The 19,904-nt window shown below is 40.9% G+C and overlaps 1 protein-coding gene across 3 annotated transcripts in view; it reads right to left on the reverse strand.

Moving 5' to 3' along the window:
- Window positions 1-1,005: 1,005 nt before the first annotated feature.
- Window positions 1,006-19,904, reverse strand: part of ABCC1 (ATP binding cassette subfamily C member 1 (ABCC1 blood group)) — a 104,827-nt gene continuing 85,928 nt past the window's right edge. Inside the window, exons 20-32 of one of the 3 annotated variants that reach the window (XM_048865655.2) lie at window positions 18,289-18,306; window positions 15,801-15,885; window positions 14,701-14,839; window positions 12,559-12,766; window positions 11,266-11,576; window positions 10,115-10,314; window positions 9,536-9,662; window positions 8,803-8,904; window positions 7,223-7,369; window positions 6,070-6,228; window positions 4,553-4,719; window positions 3,441-3,635; window positions 1,006-2,541 (exon numbers count right to left, since the gene is read on the reverse strand). In XM_048865655.2, the coding sequence (XP_048721612.2) occupies window positions 2,433-2,541; window positions 3,441-3,635; window positions 4,553-4,719; window positions 6,070-6,228; window positions 7,223-7,369; window positions 8,803-8,904; window positions 9,536-9,662; window positions 10,115-10,314; window positions 11,266-11,576; window positions 12,559-12,766; window positions 14,701-14,839; window positions 15,801-15,885; window positions 18,289-18,306 (1,967 nt within the window). In that variant the 3' untranslated portion in view covers window positions 1,006-2,432. Of the gene's footprint in view, window positions 2,542-3,440; window positions 3,636-4,552; window positions 4,720-6,069; window positions 6,229-7,222; window positions 7,370-8,802; window positions 8,905-9,535; window positions 9,663-10,114; window positions 10,315-11,265; window positions 11,577-12,558; window positions 12,767-14,700; window positions 14,840-15,800; window positions 15,886-16,821; window positions 17,211-18,288; window positions 18,307-19,904 lie in introns of those variants that run through there. The other 2 variants (XM_048865658.2, XM_048865656.2) reach the window with 2 other exon arrangements.

Below are 19,904 nucleotides of genomic sequence, written 5' to 3' on the forward strand. Positions count from 1 at the left end.
GGCGGTGAAGTGGGAAAATGTATCTTTCACCCAGGCCATGCTTGCATGAGCAACACAAAAAAACATTCATCAAACCCAAAAAAGGGAATCGAGAAAGTTAGACATGTCATGGGATGTAGTTATTTTTAAGCAGTGCTGCATGATTCAACATTTATGACACTCCTTTCTAGTCATAATTAACATCAGATGTGTGCGAGACACACCAATAGGTAACTAAGTCTTAAAGTGTGTGACATCATTAGGTACTGTTGAGATGTAGGCTCTACTCAGGTTTGGCCCAGCCATTCCTCCTCATGACAGATGGGCAAGCCGGGCCAAATTTGAGCGAGTTTTGTAGTGACCTGGCATATGGGGTGGCAACACCACTCATGTCTGGCCCAGCGTGTTCAGAGCGTAATTCACCAAGAGACCACGCAGGAGAACAGCTCCCGGGCTATAGAGCAGGGAGGTCTGGTAAAAATCCAGGAAAGGCCTTGGAAACTACCCCTGGTGATCAATGACCACATCCCTTAGTCTAAAAGTCAGCCCTTGGTAACCAGAAGAACCACCTTTATTTGCAAATGTTATTTTAATGGAACAGCTATGCAGTGAAAGCGCCACCTGAAAAGAGCAGCAATCATCAATTGGACATCTTGGGCACTGCAAAGCACCCACATTGGGGAGCCAATCTTTTTTACGTGCCACCTCTGAGAAGCGCTCTCTGCTTATTTCACATTGTAGTACTGCCATGGTAACAGAGTTACCATGTAATTGGAGTACTATGATCTGCTCATCCAAAGCACACACTTCCCCACATTCCCCTCAAAACAGGCCTCAGAACAAGGCTGATTATTCTCATCTATTAATTCTTTAACTGGTGATGATATTTTAGAGGCTTAGTTTTCAAGGCATGATCATCAATCTCCGATGCACCCACAGCTCTCCAGGCCTTAAGCCCTTTGTCAATAATGGTGCAAACACTTTTGTCATTAAAAAATTACAAAAGGAGTATAAAAATCGGGACAATCATTTTCAACCAAAGAAAATTTACTCCAAGTTCTTTGCAAATATTCCTATTTCCATTATAGTCGTTACAAAAAATACCAAAGAAATTTTCAGCATACTCAATTTTAAAGAATCATAAATTACAAAAAAATAAATAGCTTTTATTCTAAGGGAAGACACTTGTCTAGTTTTAAGGTCGGCAACATAACTTCCAACAGTCCACATTTCCAGAGTGGTAGATATTTGGATCCATCTGAACTCAAACTACAGTAATTCAGCAATCTTTCTATAAAATAAGACTGTATGGAACTTTTCTTTTTCCTACTAAGTAAAAAACAAAAAAAACAGAACACACTTAAGTTGGAGCTAGACTCTATTGTGAATTAAGCTCTGTCAAGCTACTCTGGAACCCACGCATTTTGATTAGTAAAAATATGTATATTTTTTGGAACAGTAAGAGCATTTTGCACAACAGTTATTAGCAGCAGCAGCCTCTAGAGAAGGTTTCTCCGTTTCCATAGGGCTAACAGTCCTGGATGTGGCACGGCTTCTGTATTAAATGAGACAGTGAAATGCAATGACCAGTAATACTACAACCAAATTATAATATAACTGACTCTGAAGCCTTCACTCAGGTAAATCCTTACTCATAAGAGTAAACCTGCCCCCACTGGTACTTTTTGCATAAGAAAGAATCATTGAGTGAACAGAGAGTACAGAATTGGGTACTTAATATTGAAATACATTCATTTTTGCATTCAAGCAAGAGTTTGATGTTATAGTGACTTCTGACGATGATTGTGCTTTTTCACATCAATGAGATGGACATATTTCTGCAAACTTGCTGCTATAAAGTATGAACACATATGAAAACTTTAACGTGATGCATAAAAGCAATGACCACATACAATAAGTGCCAAGACAAGACCGGATACATGACAGTATTTCATAAGGAATAAAAACATTGAGCCATATTGCTATTCCATAAAATGTCCTGAATGCATCCCACACCAGATGGTTCCTAAAATGGTAAATCTCAACTGAACAAATAGGTAGTATTTTACAACAATTTTTCAAACAAAAAGGACCTTCAGAACATAAGCAACTCAAAAGAATGTCTTCTGAAAGCAAGAAAAATCCTAACATACATTTTTTGGACTGCAGTTTAATCTTTTGCCTCAAATCTATCAAACAGGTCTAAGTTGGGTCTTTAGCACAGTACATTCAGAACTTCTACTCCTTGCAAAATAAATCCTTAAGAAAAAAGACTTGCATTTTTGTTACTTTTATCTTCTTCATGCTAAACTTAGATTTTTCCGGGTCTGAGGTGAAAGCGTTTGGTTTGAGTAGCAGAACAAAGGAAGTCAGAATTCTCAAAATCCTCTCAATGTGTATAGTCAGTCAATTTCCACCCCTTTTCCCCCACACATACAAGCTAAGTTCTTGTATTATACCAAACCCGAATCTTTGGCCATACTATAGAAAATGCCTTTCTTCTGAAGTAGATTGGCTGGGGAATCACACTCCACAATTTCACCTTTATCAAGGACTATAACTCTAAAACAAGAAAAGAGAAAATGGTCAAAATACTGACTTATTTGGAATTTTAGCCATCTTAGCATAGCATCTCAGCCTGAGTTATTTTCCCATGGTTATTCACAAGAGCTTTCACAAAAGGTGAAATTTGTCCCCAACCTCACTAATCCTACCGCAGATACACCGATTTACTCTGTGCTTAGACTGCCTAAGCAAAGCAACAGTGTTACTGTAACATTAAGGCTGTGAAAGCAAGCTCTAAGAAGTCAGGAAACCCAGCGTTCAGAATCGAAATGCTACCCCCAACTTGCTGAGAGCTGGGAGAAAAATACTGCTAGTACCCCCAAGAGGGAGCATCGACCAAATGTGGGGGGGCTTCCACTGCATGAATGGCTGGAATGCCTGAATTAGTACCGAGTGAGTGTTAATAGAGGTGGTGAACAACTGCAAGTTTGGTGGGGATATAATGCCCACTTCTCCTGCTTTGTCCCATCCATAGTGTGGCTTCCCAGTCCAATTACAGGGGTCACAGAAAAAGTGGAAGAGTAGAACACCTGAGTCAGGGGCTTATCAAGTTTTGATTCCTACCCCCCACTCAGAGAAAAAGAGGGAACATTATAAATCTACGTTTCAATTGTAAGAACAAGTGCTGCCCTCAGCCACATCTGTGCAAGCATGCTGTGGACAATGGAGTTGCACAACCATAACCCAGGACAGAACTTGACCCTCAGCATGCTTACACTAGCAATACAGACACACACAAACTCACAAATTTCAGCTGATAACAGATCTAACAAACGTAAGGAAAAAATATTTTTAAAAGTTGATTGGTGTCCATTTTTGGTTAACATCGATTCCTATTCATGTAAGATACGGACACTAAAGACCATTCTCCCTTTGCAAAAGTTGCATCACTTTACCTTTCATAGTCCATAATAGTGTTTAGACGATGTGCTATAGTTAAAACAGTGCAGTCTTCGAATTGAGTCCTTATTGTTGACTGTATAAGGTCATCAGTTTCAAGATCAACAGCAGCAGTGGCTTCATCTAAAACCAAGATTTTGGACTTCCGAAGTAGAGCCCGAGCGAGGCACACCAGCTGACGCTGTCCGACACTTTGTAAAAAACACAAAAAAGTTAACTGTAAGAAGAAACTTGTATTTTGTTTCACATCCTAACTTTGTTACCTGCACAATCTTCTGTGAATTTTAGATGCCGAGAGTCTAGCAAGCTTTAGATATGGAATTAACTTCAAGTTCTGTTATTTCTTCTCTATAAACAGAGGGTGTCTTACTACAGCTTCCTAATTCTTTAATTTCTGAAGAACTTTTGTTTTTAAAAAGGTACATGGAAACCATTTGTAATGCGTAAGTACACCAGACTATAGTATTTAAACAGTGCAGACTGTGGCAAAGTTCTCCATAGTTTTGAATTTGAACTGGTTTGGTAGCCAATTTACAATCAGTAGATTAAATGTATTTAAGATTAGTACTGCAGTTATATTACAGCTGCAGTATGAAACCTGCATTCGTTAGGTACAATTTTCTCTCCAAATTATAAGCACTACAGCAGCCTGAAGTTAACCAAAAATTTCCCAAAATTGCCCAAGCCAATTTAATATATTTATATATTTAATATTAATATTAATATATTTAGCTTACTATTTCTTAAGTATGTACTTTCACTTACGTGGCTTAAAGCTTAAAATATTTTTTTTAAAAAACACCTAATTGTCTCTTTGGCAATTTCACATTAAAATTTCTCTGTTTCCCCAACACAAGATAATCCAGTCTTATGCAGTGAATAAAAACTACAATATTTATATTTTTAGGTCTGTTTTGATGTCTGAGATGTATTTTAAGGTCCATGGGTCAGTGATCTCATGTTTGTACTGCACCAATCACGTCACAAGTAGTAAAATTGAACCTGCTGTCTGAAATAAAGTGGGAGGAACATACAAGCATATGTTTCTCATATGCTGTCAAAAGTTTTAGCTTTAACAGAAAATTTTCACTGAAAAGTTTTATTGTACCTTAGATTCTCTCCACCTTCAGAACACTCATGATTAAGTTTATCAGGAAGAGATGAAACAAAATTTTTCAAGTGAGCCAATTCCAAAGATGTCCAAATTTCTTCGTCAGAGTATTTGTCAAAAGGGTCAAGATTCATACGCAGAGAGCCAGAAAATAATACTGGATCCTAGTCAGAAAATAACATGCACTCAACACTTCTACATACAAAGAAATATGGCAAATGTTCAAGAGATTTCATTTAAATGGCAAAGGAAATGGTGTATTTGGTAAGCAACCCAAGGAATATAATTAATTATAACAAAAGATCTTTTGAGTTCAATTGTTTTTAAATAAAGTGACTCGTTTCTTTCTTGGAAAATGAATCTGCAGAAAGATCCTCAGACTAGTTGCAATACCAAAGAATATATAGAAACAGCTTCAATTTAAATGCCAAAACATTTTTTTCAAATAAAATGGCACGTGAAAAACAAACTTCAAAATACACTCCCACAAGATTCAAAGTCCAAACTGGCTGCATCAGTAAATGCATGGTGTCTACAATCTACTTATTCCATTTCCTCTTATGGCAATTAGTGATAGCAAAGCTGAAATCTAATATGGAATGATCAAAAAAGGGCAAAAGCAATATAATCCCCGACCTCAAACTTATTACCCAGATCCTAGACAGATGAATTGCAGAAAACCTTTTGCAATTATTTAAATCCAGTTCCTTCTTGCATTACTATAAATAGGCAGAAAAGCGTGTACACTAAAAGCAAATAATTTATTAACATAATAGTTTTAAAAACTGAATTCAAAGACATTTGACCACCAAGCCCAGGATGCGGAACTGACTCAGTCATGTGGCAATTTGATAAGCAGACATCAAGCCCAAAACAATAACATGAGCCTGAACCCTCAAAACTAGAGTGTCCTGTGGCATAGCTCCATATGATTAATGTTGTTTCTTACTGTTCCTAAACAGAAGTGAACCGTGGAGACCAGACTTGATCTGCCAAGTTATTGTCAAAACAGAGTGAAATTTATTGTGTCCTAGTGTAATTCTAGTGAGAAGTCTCCACCTTGTAATATGCAGTCTATATATGTCCTCTATTGGTCCAGAAGAGCTAGAGGGTTCTAAACCTACTAAGGCCCACATCATGCCAGCTGCACTACCTGGTCAGACCTCCACACTCATGCTGAGCAATTCACAGCATCAGGTCCTATGTGACTATTGAAAATCTATTACAAGGCGTTAACTGAGTTCATAATTTCAGAACGCCCTGGATCCTGCCTCCATGCCAGCAAACCAATTCAGATCCAAGTTTGACTTGTTACATAAAGAAAAGGAAACATGCCTAAGCCAGCACAAAAGTCTGATCCAAAGTCAACTGAAGTCAATGGAAGGAGTCCCATCAACTCCACTGGGTGCTGAATCAGACACTAATAAGGTATTAATAAAATATGCATCCAGTTGATTAAAGCCTCAATAGCCTTAAGAAATCAATTATGGTATTGGCAGGAACTTTGCACCTACCTGGGGAATAATGGTGATCTTGAACCGCAGGTCATGGAGCCCTATTTTTGCCACATTAACTCCATCAATAATAATCTCTCCCTCTGCTGATTCTTTGATTCGAAATAAACCCAGAGTAAGGGAGGATTTTCCAGCACCTGTTCTTCCAACTATTCCCACCTATTAGAAGGCACACAGAAAGAAGTTATCATTTAATAATTCTGCGGGAAAGGATAAAGTCAAAGTGTCACCGAGAATCTCCTGAAGTGGACACAATTTCAGATGTAATCCATACATTTACCCAGTACAAAGCAACTATGTTAAGAAAATGGAGAACTAAGTTGGCACAAGCAACTGATGGTGCATATATACAGAAAATGAAAATATCCTTCAAACAGCACATCGAAATTTCAGTGCACCTAGAAAAGCTTTGGGACTTTTCTGGACAGGAAAATGGAATTGTGGTGAAAATGTGAAGTAGGAAGTGCTGACAAAGTTCAGATCACACCTGTTCCTTTCTTTTGTATGTGTTTTGTAGTTACAGTTGTGGAGCTATAGGTTTTGATCTTGTTTTTCCACCTGAATTCAGGCTACAATTGTGCTCATTAACATAATACACAATTGCATGTCTGATTAGGAAGTTACATAAGCTTGTGCCTTTTTTTGGATTTGTGCTTGCATACTAATATAAACTGCCTTTTATTTATTTTTAAATAAAATACATACTAACCTACATAAAAAAAGGATGCACAAGTCAGTAAAATGTGGTACATGACACATGACTTAGGTTTTTAGAAGTGCAATTTAAACTTCATCAATTGGCCATTTCATTTTGCTTGTGTTGAATAAAAAGGACAACTGGTTAAGGTCACGTTCTCCAGTACAGTCCTTTGTATTTCTATACCAGAAGAGCACACGCCCAGGAAAACAGTGAGCATGTGCAACCCACAACAGGGGTCTTGTCCCACTTTAGCTGGCAGCTGTAGTGGGCTCTTATTGTCTTATAAAGACCAGCCACTGAAGGACTCATTCTTTTAGCTCCAATGGTAGAACCTCATCCTTTTAGTGCTGAAAGTCTCAGGGCTCAAATCCCATTGTCAGCTGAAGTGCTATATATATATATGATAGCTTATAAAACACAGTGTGGGTATAAACAGCGAGCCATGTTACTTACCTTCTCTCCTCCGTTTATAGTAACATTTATGTTTTTCAGAACTAAATCCAAGTCCTCCCGGTAACGTAAGCCATAGCCTCTGAACTCCACTTTGCCTTCATGAGGCCAGTTGTTTGGTGGAGCAGTTTGCTCAGTACACCATGGAGCCTGAAAGAACAATTGCCCACCCATTCAGCTAGATCATTAATAGATCTATTACCCTTTTGACCCATCTGACTGAGCAAACGAAGAAATAGCTCCACCAGGGGTTGAATAAGGAAGAAGAGGCAGAAGTCTCATTTTCAAAAAGGGCTGTCTGGAAAATCAAAGGGGCAAATTCGGCTGCATCGAAGACAATGAGGTTACAAGGTATAATCAAGGGCAAGATTCGACTCTAAAGCTATGAAAAATGTGTCTTGACTAAAACAAGCCTCACCTCCCGGGATAAGTCTCTCTACAATTGCTGATGTGAGAACAGCAGACAGCAAATATTATGACAAACTGGTCATGCAACAGAAAGAATGAGGAGTATTTGGGGCACCTTAGAGACTAAAATTTATTTGAGCATAAACTTTCGTGGGCTAAAGCCAAGTACTCCTCATTCTTTCTGCTGATACAGACTAACACAGCTACCACTCTAAAAAATGGTCATGCAACAGTTACACACTGTTGTGCCAACCCAGAGAGCCAGGTTTAGAACTAGAAGAAGCTTGCCTGAGACAGAGGAAACTGAACACTTTGCATGGTGGTAAGGAATGAGTTCTGACTCAGACTTCAGTAGGTGTGTAAACAGAGCAGGGTTTTCACCCTAATCAGCAGTTATATTAAAGCAGAGATCCCAGTGGGTTCATTACTAGAGCCAATTAAAAACAAACATTCTTAAAATCAGGAAATTTTCCAAAAGTTTTTAGTTTGGAGGAACCACAAGTGGAAAGGAGGGAGGAGGAACTCTCTGGTTTGTACCCCCCCCCAGACATAACTCACACTGGGCTGGGTTTTGATTTGAGGGTTTGGGCTTCCTATGAACACATTGCCCAAAATAAATAACGTGGGGAAAGAAGGTTAAGAGGAGAAACACACATGACCAAAAGAAGTTTACATGAGTCATCATCAGACTGAAAATGAATTTTGCATAGCTCCATTTGTTAATTTAGTATGGACTAGACAGATGACAAAGGCTTCCTACAAATTAAGTGCATATCGTGATAGAGGAAACAAATGCTAGAAGTGAAGAAAAATACCTGCAAAGTTAACATTCTGCCACTAGGGGGCACTCTCAGCATTAAGGATGAAGAAAACAACTAGCTCTTAAAAAGCAAATTCCAAGTACAAGTATCTCTGGATTCCCATATCAGTAAGGGCTGAGATTCCATGAATGCAGCAAATTCAGCCCACTAGCTGAAACATCTTAGAGTAAATTCTTCTGTTCAGAAACCAATACTGTCGTCTAGCCAGTTAGGAGGCAGGTTGACTGATTTGAAAGAAAGTCCCCCTTCTGTCCCATTAGAAAGGCAATGACAGTACAATGCAAGCCTGAAGCATTGGTTAATAGCAGGGAAGATCTTTAGACGTAATTATACAACCTACTAGCCACAATGTACCTCTTTCTCCATTTCAGAGTATTCTTTGACTCTTTCCACAGCGACAATGTTAGTTTCCATCTCAGATGACATGCGAACCAGCCAGTTTAAGTATGTTGTAACCTGCAGAAAATTCCTAAATGGAGCATTTACAATACAAATGGACATCAGCATAGAAAAGAACATTTAGCATGCAATACTGAGATGAAAACCCGAAGTGCCATCTGCTCATTTGAAACGCACAACACAGCTCTTGGCTTTACCTGGATGGGATGAGAACAACGCACCCATTTATGAAATACAAGTAGGACCAAGTTTTACCCTCAGATACACATGTGCAATGGGAGCTGTATAAGTATAGAGCAGAACTTGGCCATTAGTGTGACCCCGAAACCAGCTCCTCATTTGTCCTGCTGGAGTCAGTGTCTCACATCACAATTTTGTTTCATTATTTCAAAAGGTTTCTCCTTTCAGCCCCTCCCACATAAGAAAGCCCCATCCCACCTGGGCTCTAAATCTCTTTTCAAATCTCATCTGTAAACATTTTCCCCATCACATGCTCCACAAATCAGTTCTCTCTCCAGGACTTGTTTAGTTTCATGAAGTATATGGCGATTCAGTTCGTACTGACAAAGCCTATTTATGACTATAGACAACAAATCATTTCTCAACTCTAATTCCATTACAGATTTATATCCTGATACCGGGTGGATGTGGTCTTAAAAGTGCAGAAAGATTTCCTGAAGTATATTACCTGCAATGAATAGGACACTGACAGTCCAACTAATCCAGGGCTGAGGCTGTTGCGAGCAATCACTGCAAACAGCGCCGCAAAGAGGACTATACAGTTCCCCACACATTCCAGCCGGACAGCCAGCCACCTGCAAGACACAGACAAGTGATTGCATTTTCCAGAAATATCTGATTAAACAAACAAAAATTCAGGGTGAACATGCTTAAATTCGTATTTTTTTTTAAAATATATGGTTACACTGAGGCATTTACATCTACTCATCCCCTTCTTTGCCAGTGACATGGGAACTGACACATTTGGAGCTATCTGATCATTTCCAGAAGCATGGGGCACAGAAGCACATGAAACTAACTCTTAGGGGCAGAAATTCCTGTTTTAACCTTGAAAATGTGGGGTCTCAGGTACCCAACACAGCCACAGTTCAGCTAAATGAACAATGTGCAGAGAAAGTGAAGGGAGGAGCAAAACTTCCTCTGAAATCAATGGGTTGTACCTGAGTAATGGAGCGAGGACTGCACAACTGCACCCTCGCTATGCCGCTGCTGTCTATGTGCTGACCCAACACTCACGCCCATCTACCTGTTTGCAACAATGCTGGGAAAGTACGCTTTCTGATTTTCATCCACTTTTAAGTCACTCTGCTGTTTGAAACGCGTCTGCTCCTCAAAGGCTCGAATGACACTGACACCCAGGAGAGTCTCGTTAAAGTGAGAATACACTGGAGAGCGGCTGACGGATTCAAGACGTTTCAGCTGGCGAGAGGTGGCCACATAAAATCTCTGGAAATCAAGTTGAGTAGAACACTAAGTTCAAAGGTGCAGCACAGCCTGGACACGACTTCAACTACAGGGAGTCAAGGCAGCCAACTCTCACCCTTATTACTCTGGATAAGAGTACTACACATCACTTAGAGAAATCCAATTTGCTTCTATGAAAATGCACTGATTCATGGATTTTAAAACCAGAAGAGACCATATGATTATCTAGTCCGACTGCGCTTTTAAGAAGCATGGTAAAAATAGTATTGTGGGGGCCCGTGTTTGTGATCTCCAAATGGCCCAAGATCACATTTTCTCACACCAGGAAGATTTATTTTCCCCTCAAATGCCAGTCCTGCAAGCTCAGTCTGGGATCTGAGAGTCAAGCCAAGTTCTGTTTGTCTCAGGCACCACCACCAGGAAAAAAAGGATCCCACAACTGGAACTTGGCGAACAAATCCACTGATACAGGAGCCAAAAGAGAAGCCAATTCCCTTTCCCATGGCTGTATTGGCTCTGCAGGGATCACCAGAGTAAAGCAATGAAGTGATTTTGGGGGGGGGGGGGGGTTGGGGGGGGGTTTGCCACTAAAGTAAGCAGGAAAGACAAACACAGGGAGCAAGACTGGAGAGTAAAAAAGGCTGCTGTCAATCCTATCTTCTCCCTGTTTTAGGCTCACTTTTCTGACTATACCTGCACTTTCTACAGCTGTGCCTCTCCAAAGCACACACTCATTGCTTGAATTATAGGAGTTTCTTTCCAGTGTCCTATTCAGACAGGACAAGTAGAGAATGCTCAGCTACTGGAAATCCAGCAAGCTGACGGGCCTGCCATGCACTGTGCACTTCAGATAGTATCCGAAAATGGTCAGTCAAACATGGACTCAACACACATTAAAATCTAAAACCTAAGTAACAAAAGGAGAGGAGAGAGACACGCTGACGAGAGAGCTCAATGGCCGACGTTCCCTACCTGCACAAAGAAGTAGACAAGTCCCAGCGGCGGAATGATGATGGCAGCTATTGGTGTGGCCAAGAGAATGATGATGCAGGCCCCGATGACGTTAAACAGTGAGCCCATGAACATTTTAATTATCTGAGGAATCACAGAGTCTATAGTGTCCATCTCTTTAGAGAACCGGTTCACTAAGTTCCCACTGGGTGTTCGTTCAAAAAAACTCATTGGAGACCTAAGGACACTGTGAAGCAGGCCAATGTGTAGGTGTCGTGAGGCAAATATCCCCCCTATTGACACAGCCGTTGAGTAGCCAAACACAGCAATACCTGAAAAAGAAAACCAAGTTGACAACTTTTTTTCCCCTCCCTGAGCAGAAACGTTTTTCCTAATTATGTTTATTCTTTGTTTGTAATCAATGAAATCTAAACCATAGTAAAATTTAGTCAACACAAATTCAAATCAATCAATCCTCACTGAAGAAGGCAGATGGTGATCTGAACTAGTTGGACTGAGCAGTGAAAGACTCTTCAGTGAAAAAGGTAAGCTCATCTGAAGCAAGTGTTTGCCTTTCAACATGTGTTTTCAGAGTATTTGCACATGTGGCCTGCTTACACTCTGCTCCACTTTAAAAAGCTGTTTATTTCTTGTTGCAAGACTGGATGCGGCAATTCTGAAGATAAGTGGGATATCGTGTGCTTAATTTCAGGTCAGACAAAGCCTATTTATGCACAGAACAGACTTAACAGGCAGCAATTGTGCAAGCTTCTCTTGGATACTCTGTCAGCGTGTCTGAATCCTGAGGTGGCAGGACTCATGTAGCAGTGAGAGGATAGTTTAGTAGTCCACATGGCTCTGGCAATCCTTAGCTGCTGCTCTAGAACTATCAGTAAGGCTGCCAAAGAAGATCAAAAGGTGTGGCAGCTCCTGACCACTGGGAACTGGACAGACTCAATTCATTTCATACAGGTCAAAGAGCCATCGGATGGCGGTAACTTTCAGTCATCACAGACCTGGGATGGATTTGAACCAGGCACCCAGAGGCCAAAGGTTCCAGATCCCACAACCATATGCATTCTAGCTTTGTTTCTTACATTAAAAGAAAACCAAATTCACTAACTGAATAGTTTATTGCCATTAGTTAAACCTTCCCATAAAAAGCAAAATAAAATTCATGGCAGCGAAAGACTCCTGAGGAAGCCTTTGTGCAGTGCTGGACACACCAAGTCACTGATCTTTTTAACATTTGGCTTAATATTTTGAACCAGTCAGTTAGTTTTAAAATAGCTTAACAGATAATTCCAGGCAAACCTTGAGACATTCCCAGTGCTCCATACACTCCTAGCCGGACGTGCGTGTGCTGCTGAGTCCCATTAATAATGGGATCGTCTGTCCATAAACTTAGCCAGTAGTTGGAAGCCAGGGCGGCTATATGGTTACACATAAAAAGGAAGATGCTCAGAAAAGAGACAAAGAGTCCAATGGCTTTCATATATTCCCAGTACACTGTCGCCTTTACCTAAAGATGCAAGAGGAAAAAAATAAAGGTCACTTTACACAGGAAGTGTAAGGCCTAAAACACCCATATATGTAAACACCACCTACAAGATGGTGAAGTCAACATACAGGTTACACAGTTTACATCTTTATGGGGGGCCACAAAATACCTACGAGTCCTGTCCCAGAAAGATAATGCCTGGCAGCACCAGTGCACATTCTAACAGAATGCCTTTCAAAGGTTAGCTCAGTGACCCACAACTGCCCTGGGATGTTGGTAGGCACTGCTGCCTTAACACACATGGAGAAAGCAACAAAGATTAAGCGACTTCCACAAGCTCATACAGGAGATCTATGGCAGAGCCAGGAATAGAATTTCAGTTTCTGGGCTTTAGCCATAAAATCCTCCCACCTTTTAACCGGAGGATCCAACCATAGGCAGATGGGGGTACCACAACCAAAGGAAAAACTGAGCCCAAGGTTACTTCCCAATATGTATGGTTTGGACTTTTTATAAGCTACATTTAGAGAAATATTCAAGTGAAATAGTTGTCATCTATGCTGTAGCAGAGAAGTATTTTCCCCTTAAAGCACTAGCTTACAGATCTCTTACAAAAACCCTCCATGTGCTGGGATTCAGCACTTCGATCTGACAGTGGAAACTTGGTTTTCATCCAGTTGTCAGTTCCAATCCCTCTAGAGTGTGGCTCGGGTCACAGAGCTGGTCACAACCTTGTAGCCTCTTTCCAAGAAGTGACCGCAATAGAGTTATAATTAGCAGCTGAAATTTTCACCTCATTTTTTCCAGCTTGCCAGGTAATGGTGCCAGCCACACCAGTTTAAGTGAAGCTCTCATTTCCTCCCTCTCTGCCCTTTCTGGGCCTTCAAACAAACCTGGGACACAGGTTTAATAGCATAGAAACAATCAATGAAGTTACAACGAAGTCAACTAAAAAAGTGTGTTCACCCTCCTTCCCAAAACTAGTTACTTGCTCTTTGCAGAGATGCTGCAACAATCTGTATAGTGGGAGTGCTGTGAGGCACTGAACCAAACTGTAAACCCTGTATATCAGGGGTCTCAAATTCCAATCACCAGGAGGGCCACATGAAGACTCGTACATTGGCCCAAGGGCCGCATCACCCCCACTCCATCCCCGCCCCTGCCTGCCGGGTGCAGCAGGGGGCTCAGGGCAGAGGCTTGGGGTGCAGGAGGGAGTGCAGTGTGTGGCAGGGGCTCGGAGTGTGGCAAGGGGCTCAGGGCAGGGGGTTGGGGTCCGGGGTGCAGGAGGGGTTCGGATTCTGGCCCAGCACCGCTTACACCTGGCCCCGTGCCGCTCCACTCCAGGAAGCGGCAGGCACCCTGTCCCTGCAGCCCCAGGGGGAAGGGGGAGAGCAGAGAACTCAGTGAGCTGTTCTTGCCTGTGGATACCTCCCCTGAAGCTCCCATTGGCCACAGTTCCCCGTTCCTGGCCAATGGGAGCTTCAGGGGAGGTAACCACAGGCAAGAACAGCTCATGGAGTTCTCTGCTCCCTCCCCCCCCCCCCCCCGGTCACAGGGAATTAGTGCCTGCCGCTTCCCGGAGTGGCGCGGGGCCCTCAGCATCACGGGGTTGGCAAATCCAAAGCCCTGTGGGGCCAGATCTGGCCCGGGGCCGTAGTTTGCCCACCCCTGGCCTGGAGGGAGGCTGGGGACGCGGCACGCTGGGGAGGGGACTGGGGGGCGGTGCAGGGAGCTTGGTGGGCCGCAGGGAAGAATCCCACGGGCCGTATGCGGCCCATGGTCAGCATGTTTGAGACCCCTGCTGTATATAATGGAAACCACTTCAAGCCAGGGGGTGCTGCCGCACCCCAAGCACCACTAGTTCCAGCACGTATGTTTGAATGCTATTGTCTCCTAAATCATAGGGATTTTTGATCAACTAAATTTGGAAATGAAAAGAAATAATTAAATCTCACCCTCCCAGTCTTTGCTGTGTCAGCCTCCGTAAGTCTCCAAGCATTCTTTTCTGCTGGTGCCTTCTGAAGCTCTGTTGTACTAGTCTGGTTCAAAGACTTCCCTGTTTCTCCACTGTAAGTTGATGAGTTACTGAGTTGTCTGAAAAAACATTTTTAAACAAGCCATCATAACAGGGACCAGTTGTTTACTTGGCAAATGGATTTCAATGACCTAGATCTACAAGTCTGGATACAATCTTACTCTGTGCTTCGCTGAGCCAGACAGAAACCTCCCTAGCAGGAGAATGCATGAGAGAGTGTTCAGCAATAACCCACTCTTCTCTACCTGATTGCACTTCCTTACCACCTGAAGACAAATGCTTCAGAATAAGTACAAAATGATGGACTAACAAGCCAGAGAGGGGTTCTTGCTTGAGCAATCAAACTCAAGCAAGAAAGATTCCTTGGTTTAAAATAATCAGCCTTTCTGTATCCTTCCATTGTATTGTGCAGATGCACGGATTCAAGAGTATTCCCATCATCAGCAGGACTGGAAAATTAAATACATTGAATACATTACTCATCAGTCTTCAAAATTTGCAGTCAAACTACTTCCAGAAATGGGCATATTCATCTCTATGATGTTTAAAGGAGAAATGGAATGACTTGTGGGTATCCTGAATTGAAGCTTCCCTACAAAATGCAAATCCATGCATGGAACAGGCTCAGATTTTCATGGGATATTCAATTTTTGCTGGCACGTGAACTTCCTTAGCGCAAGGCTTACACTACGGAACGACAAAACAACCTTAGATGTTCTCTTTGGGAAGCATGAAGGAGAGAGACTATTTTCCAAGTCTTTGCTCAGGTCAAAAGACATTTAAGATTTTTAATCATTTAAGGAAACTCATTCTCATGAAGAGCAGAAATACTGTACTTTGCACAGTAAGAGTAGGCTGCAAACTGTCCAGCATAAAGCAGAAGTAAAAGACTAAGGGCTTGTCTAGGTGAAGAGAAAGTGCACAGAACACTGGGCTGTAAATGTACAACATACTAGTGTGCCGCGCACTAACAGTTCCCTAGTGCACTTTGACCTACTCTACTTTGAAACAACTACACACCTACGTATCGGTTTTCCTGTTGCTTCATTTGCGAGAACACCATTTTCCATATGCTTTCCTTCTTTCACAGTTGGGCTGTTTGCATCTGTAGGAAAAGCAAAAATGAACAAAGTTGGCCACAGCTAGAGAAGTCATAGTCAAAACCCAGTCAAATATTTCACACCAAAATTGCACCCAAAAGGGGAGAACACAATTAAGCAATTAATACTCAATATGATAATTACTTCTAATAGGTTTTAACAATCATACTTTTTAGCACTAGCTTGAATCTTAATCTTATGAGCAAATGCAAAGACAACAGAATATTATGCTCCTTTCCCTACTCAATGCACACTAATTTTAATAGTTTGAAATAGAGTTAAGAGAAGTGTTTGACACTAAAGCACACATCAACTTCATAGTACAGTACATGCTAGGGCTAATTCAGAGGATGCTCTAAGCTTTTTCTACTCTTCAAGAATTCGTGCTTTGACTATTCATAAAAAGGCAAAAAGTTACTATTTTAGAGCAAGCCAGAAATAACACAAAAGCTTTTTCTGGATTTTTAGTGCAGAGGTAGAAGATACGTTCAGAATAACTTGGAGAATGCTAGCTTTCCTTCAGCACCCTAAAACACCACACACACTACACAGCAGGCAACAAATTTTCCAACAGGATTAATCAAGTACATGCTACTGAGGCTGAGTAACTAGAAAGGCATTTCTATAAATCTAACATTAAGCAAAAAATAGATGTTAAGTTCCCCCTTAATACATCTATATATATCCATTCTATTAAGAAGAGGCAGTATTGCATTTAGGCAAGTTAACCCGAAACTCTTAGAAAACCAACTCAAAATTTGAAGTTTATGTAGCTTGTGAAACAGTAAAGATAAAAAACAAGAATTAATTTCAAAGCTTTCTTTGGGATTCTTTAATGAAACTCTATGAAACAGTGTCTAGTGTGGCTATTAGCTCCTGACATTTATATTTTACCATTTTCCACACACAAATCAAACAACTTTTTTCCCTTAAAGAAGTACCTTCTCTTAGTCTGGGCAATAATGTTTCCATGTATGCAGGGCTGTTCAGTGTTTAACCCAGAAGGAATTCTGCACACACACATTCTTAAAGAGGCTGAATACAGCCAAAAATAGTCAGTTTGTACCTATTAGGGAAAAAAAGCATTTAACAGGGAGACAATTATTTAGACCTAAAAATGTTTGTTTTGTTAAAAATGAAAATGTTAACTGTTTCCATGAACTATTTTTCTGAACAACAAACAGCTAACTCCACTGAATCGCAGCTGTTTGACTTATGGCATTCTCTACTGCGTTTGCAAATGAAACACTGACACATCGTGCTAACGCCAGAAAGTCAGAAAGCTAAACTGATTGGTGCTGTTTCACTGTCCATCATGAGTGAAGTGCAAACAGTGAATAAAACAGCATAAACGAAAACTTTACAGTATTAAAACTAAGAAATTTACAAATGAAGTTTTTAAAAGTGAGAAAATATATTTAAGTTTTTGGGTTTTACCCAGACAGTATTTTTTTTGGAGAACTTCAAGCATTCAAAATTCCTTTCAATTGCAAACACTGAATTTAATGGCAACCCTTATTCCACTTTAAAAAAGCCCACAGCTCCCAAACAGCTCTTCAAAGTCAGATTTAATTTTGTACACAATAAATATTTCTGCGCATGTTGAATACAGTATTTGAGAAACAAGGAAAGCTCTCAGAAGTATAATTAATCTGGCACCATACCAGTGAGGATGCAAACTCACGAACAACTATCCTTATTTCATGTCTTAGTCACCACTGAAGAATTCCTTTTCAAATCATAAGGTCATATAGTTAGAACACTGAACAGGCATTAGAGAAAGGAAATGAAGGAATCATTAACGCACCAATCCTGCAAACTCTCATGCATGTTAGTGGTCTCGTTTAATTCCATGTGATTACTCACATGCATAAGCATTTGCAAGATTGGGCCCTCAATTTCTCTCTTCCTGACAGGTTTGATGTTTAAGAGACAAGACCCATCTCACCCTGTCAATGGGATATTCAATAAGGATTTCCATCTTTCATATTTATTTTCCCACCCTGCCAAAAGATTAGGCTGCACTGAAATAAACTTAAAAACCTAATAGTAAAAGTTTAAGACTTTTTACAGTGTTTACTCTCACCAGATCTAGAAACATACCAATCTTCCTTATTGTGAAATGGACTAAGAGGGGCCATTAACATCTGGAAGGGGGTATTGTAATGAATATTTCGAGTTTAAACTTATGCACTGACTTTTCCAAAACCATGCACATCTTTTATAGCACAGTCAACTATTTCCACTATCTACATGCAGAAAAGCACCTGAGCAAACCAACACAAACCTTCCTTGTCTTCTCCTGTCTTTGGATCTGTGTTCAGGATTGGGGGGGGGGGAGGGAGAGGGAGAAAGGGGGAAGAAGGTGATGAAACAGTTAAAGGCTATAAAATAAGACTCAGACAAACCTTCTCCTTTCTTTGCAGCTGTATATTAATGGAAGCAAGAAGAGAATGGTAAAAAGAGTGGGATTTAAAAAAAATAAAATGATTACTTGCTATGAAAGTTTACTAAAACAGCTGCCCCGCCCCCAACCTTCCAAAATTAGTTGCAGGCTTATAAAGAAAAATTCAGAGTTAATGCTGGAGCCCTTCATAAATATGTTGAGATGAAAGCATGAGACATTTATGCTATTCTAAGTCAAGCTGGGTGGAAGGAACAGGTGAAGAGGTTAGACTAATGGGTAGCCCAATTACTGCACCAACAGAGGAGCAGGAAACAGGTAAATTGGAAAGAAACTATGGGAGGGTGGACGGAAAGCTGTGTAAGGCTGAGACAGCATTAAGACAACATGGGAGGACAGGCAGCCAAACTGAGCTTTGGAGGTGGCAGACAAGTACTAAGGCCTCGGGAGTTTAGGACACTTATTTATATAGTGGTGACTCCTTTTTGTTAGTTTCCATAGACCTATACAGTCTGCCTACGTGACTACAGATAGAGATACACAGTAATTTGACTTTAGAAATGAAGACTTCTCGTTTATATGGCCCTGTTAATTTACATTAGTCCATGTGAACTAGGTAGAGAGAGCAATACCTCCATTTTACGGATAGGGAAAAATTAAAGCAGAGATAAAGAGATTTGCCCAAAACTAAAGGACAAATAGTGATCAAACACTATGATAATACATTGCACTAGCAAACACCACAAAGGTGCCCCATGTGCATCTGGGTCATAGTAATTAAGAAGAATTACATGCAGTGATGGCAAATCAGTGCAGCATACTAAAAATACTGGATTTCTTTCCAAAACAAGATACCCAACACACCAGTGGGAAAAGACTTTCCAACAAAAGCAAGGGCATACTTGTCAAGCACGTTTACATGTACAAAGCCTTCAAAAAAGAAAAAAAACTGCCTAGGTGAGCTGACAAAGGCTAGAACCAGCAACTTACAGGAAATACCTGTTCAAATTGCAAAGTATTAAATTTTATTGAGACTACAAAAGAAAAAGACAGATTAATCCTTCTCTTTGAAGTCTGCTCATACATTGAAGTCTGTATCAGCTATCCTTTAAATAAGAGTACTTCTAGCTGCTTAAACTTAAAGTATTATTTCTTTAATTCTATACAGTGTGCAAGTTAATCACATTTCTTCTATTGTAAAGGCTTCTCTGTGGCACTTGACACAGTGGTAGGTGAGAACCGCACAATCTTTACTTTGCCCCACAGCTCTCCCAGCATGAGAGAATGGGAATTGAGAAAGAGATTAAGTGACGTGCCCAAAATCATACTGTGACAGGGACAGAAGACCAATCTTCACAGTCTCGGCTCAGCGCGTTAGCCAGAGGATCATACCTCCCCCAGAACGCCAGTGCCTACAAAAGGTCCAGTGGAGCTAGGGTTGCCAACTTTCTAATCGCACAAAAGTGAGCACCCTTGCCACGCCCCTGCCCCACCCCTTCAAGGTCCTGCCCCTTCTCTGAGGCCCCACACCCTGCTCACTCCATCCCCACTCCTTCTGTCACTCGCTCTCCCCCACCCTCACTCACTCATTCATTCATTTTCAGTGGGCTGGGGCAGAGG

This window comes from Caretta caretta, chromosome 10 (assembly GCF_965140235.1).
Source record: "Caretta caretta isolate rCarCar2 chromosome 10, rCarCar1.hap1, whole genome shotgun sequence".
NCBI classification, from domain to species: Eukaryota; Metazoa; Chordata; order Testudines; family Cheloniidae; genus Caretta; species Caretta caretta.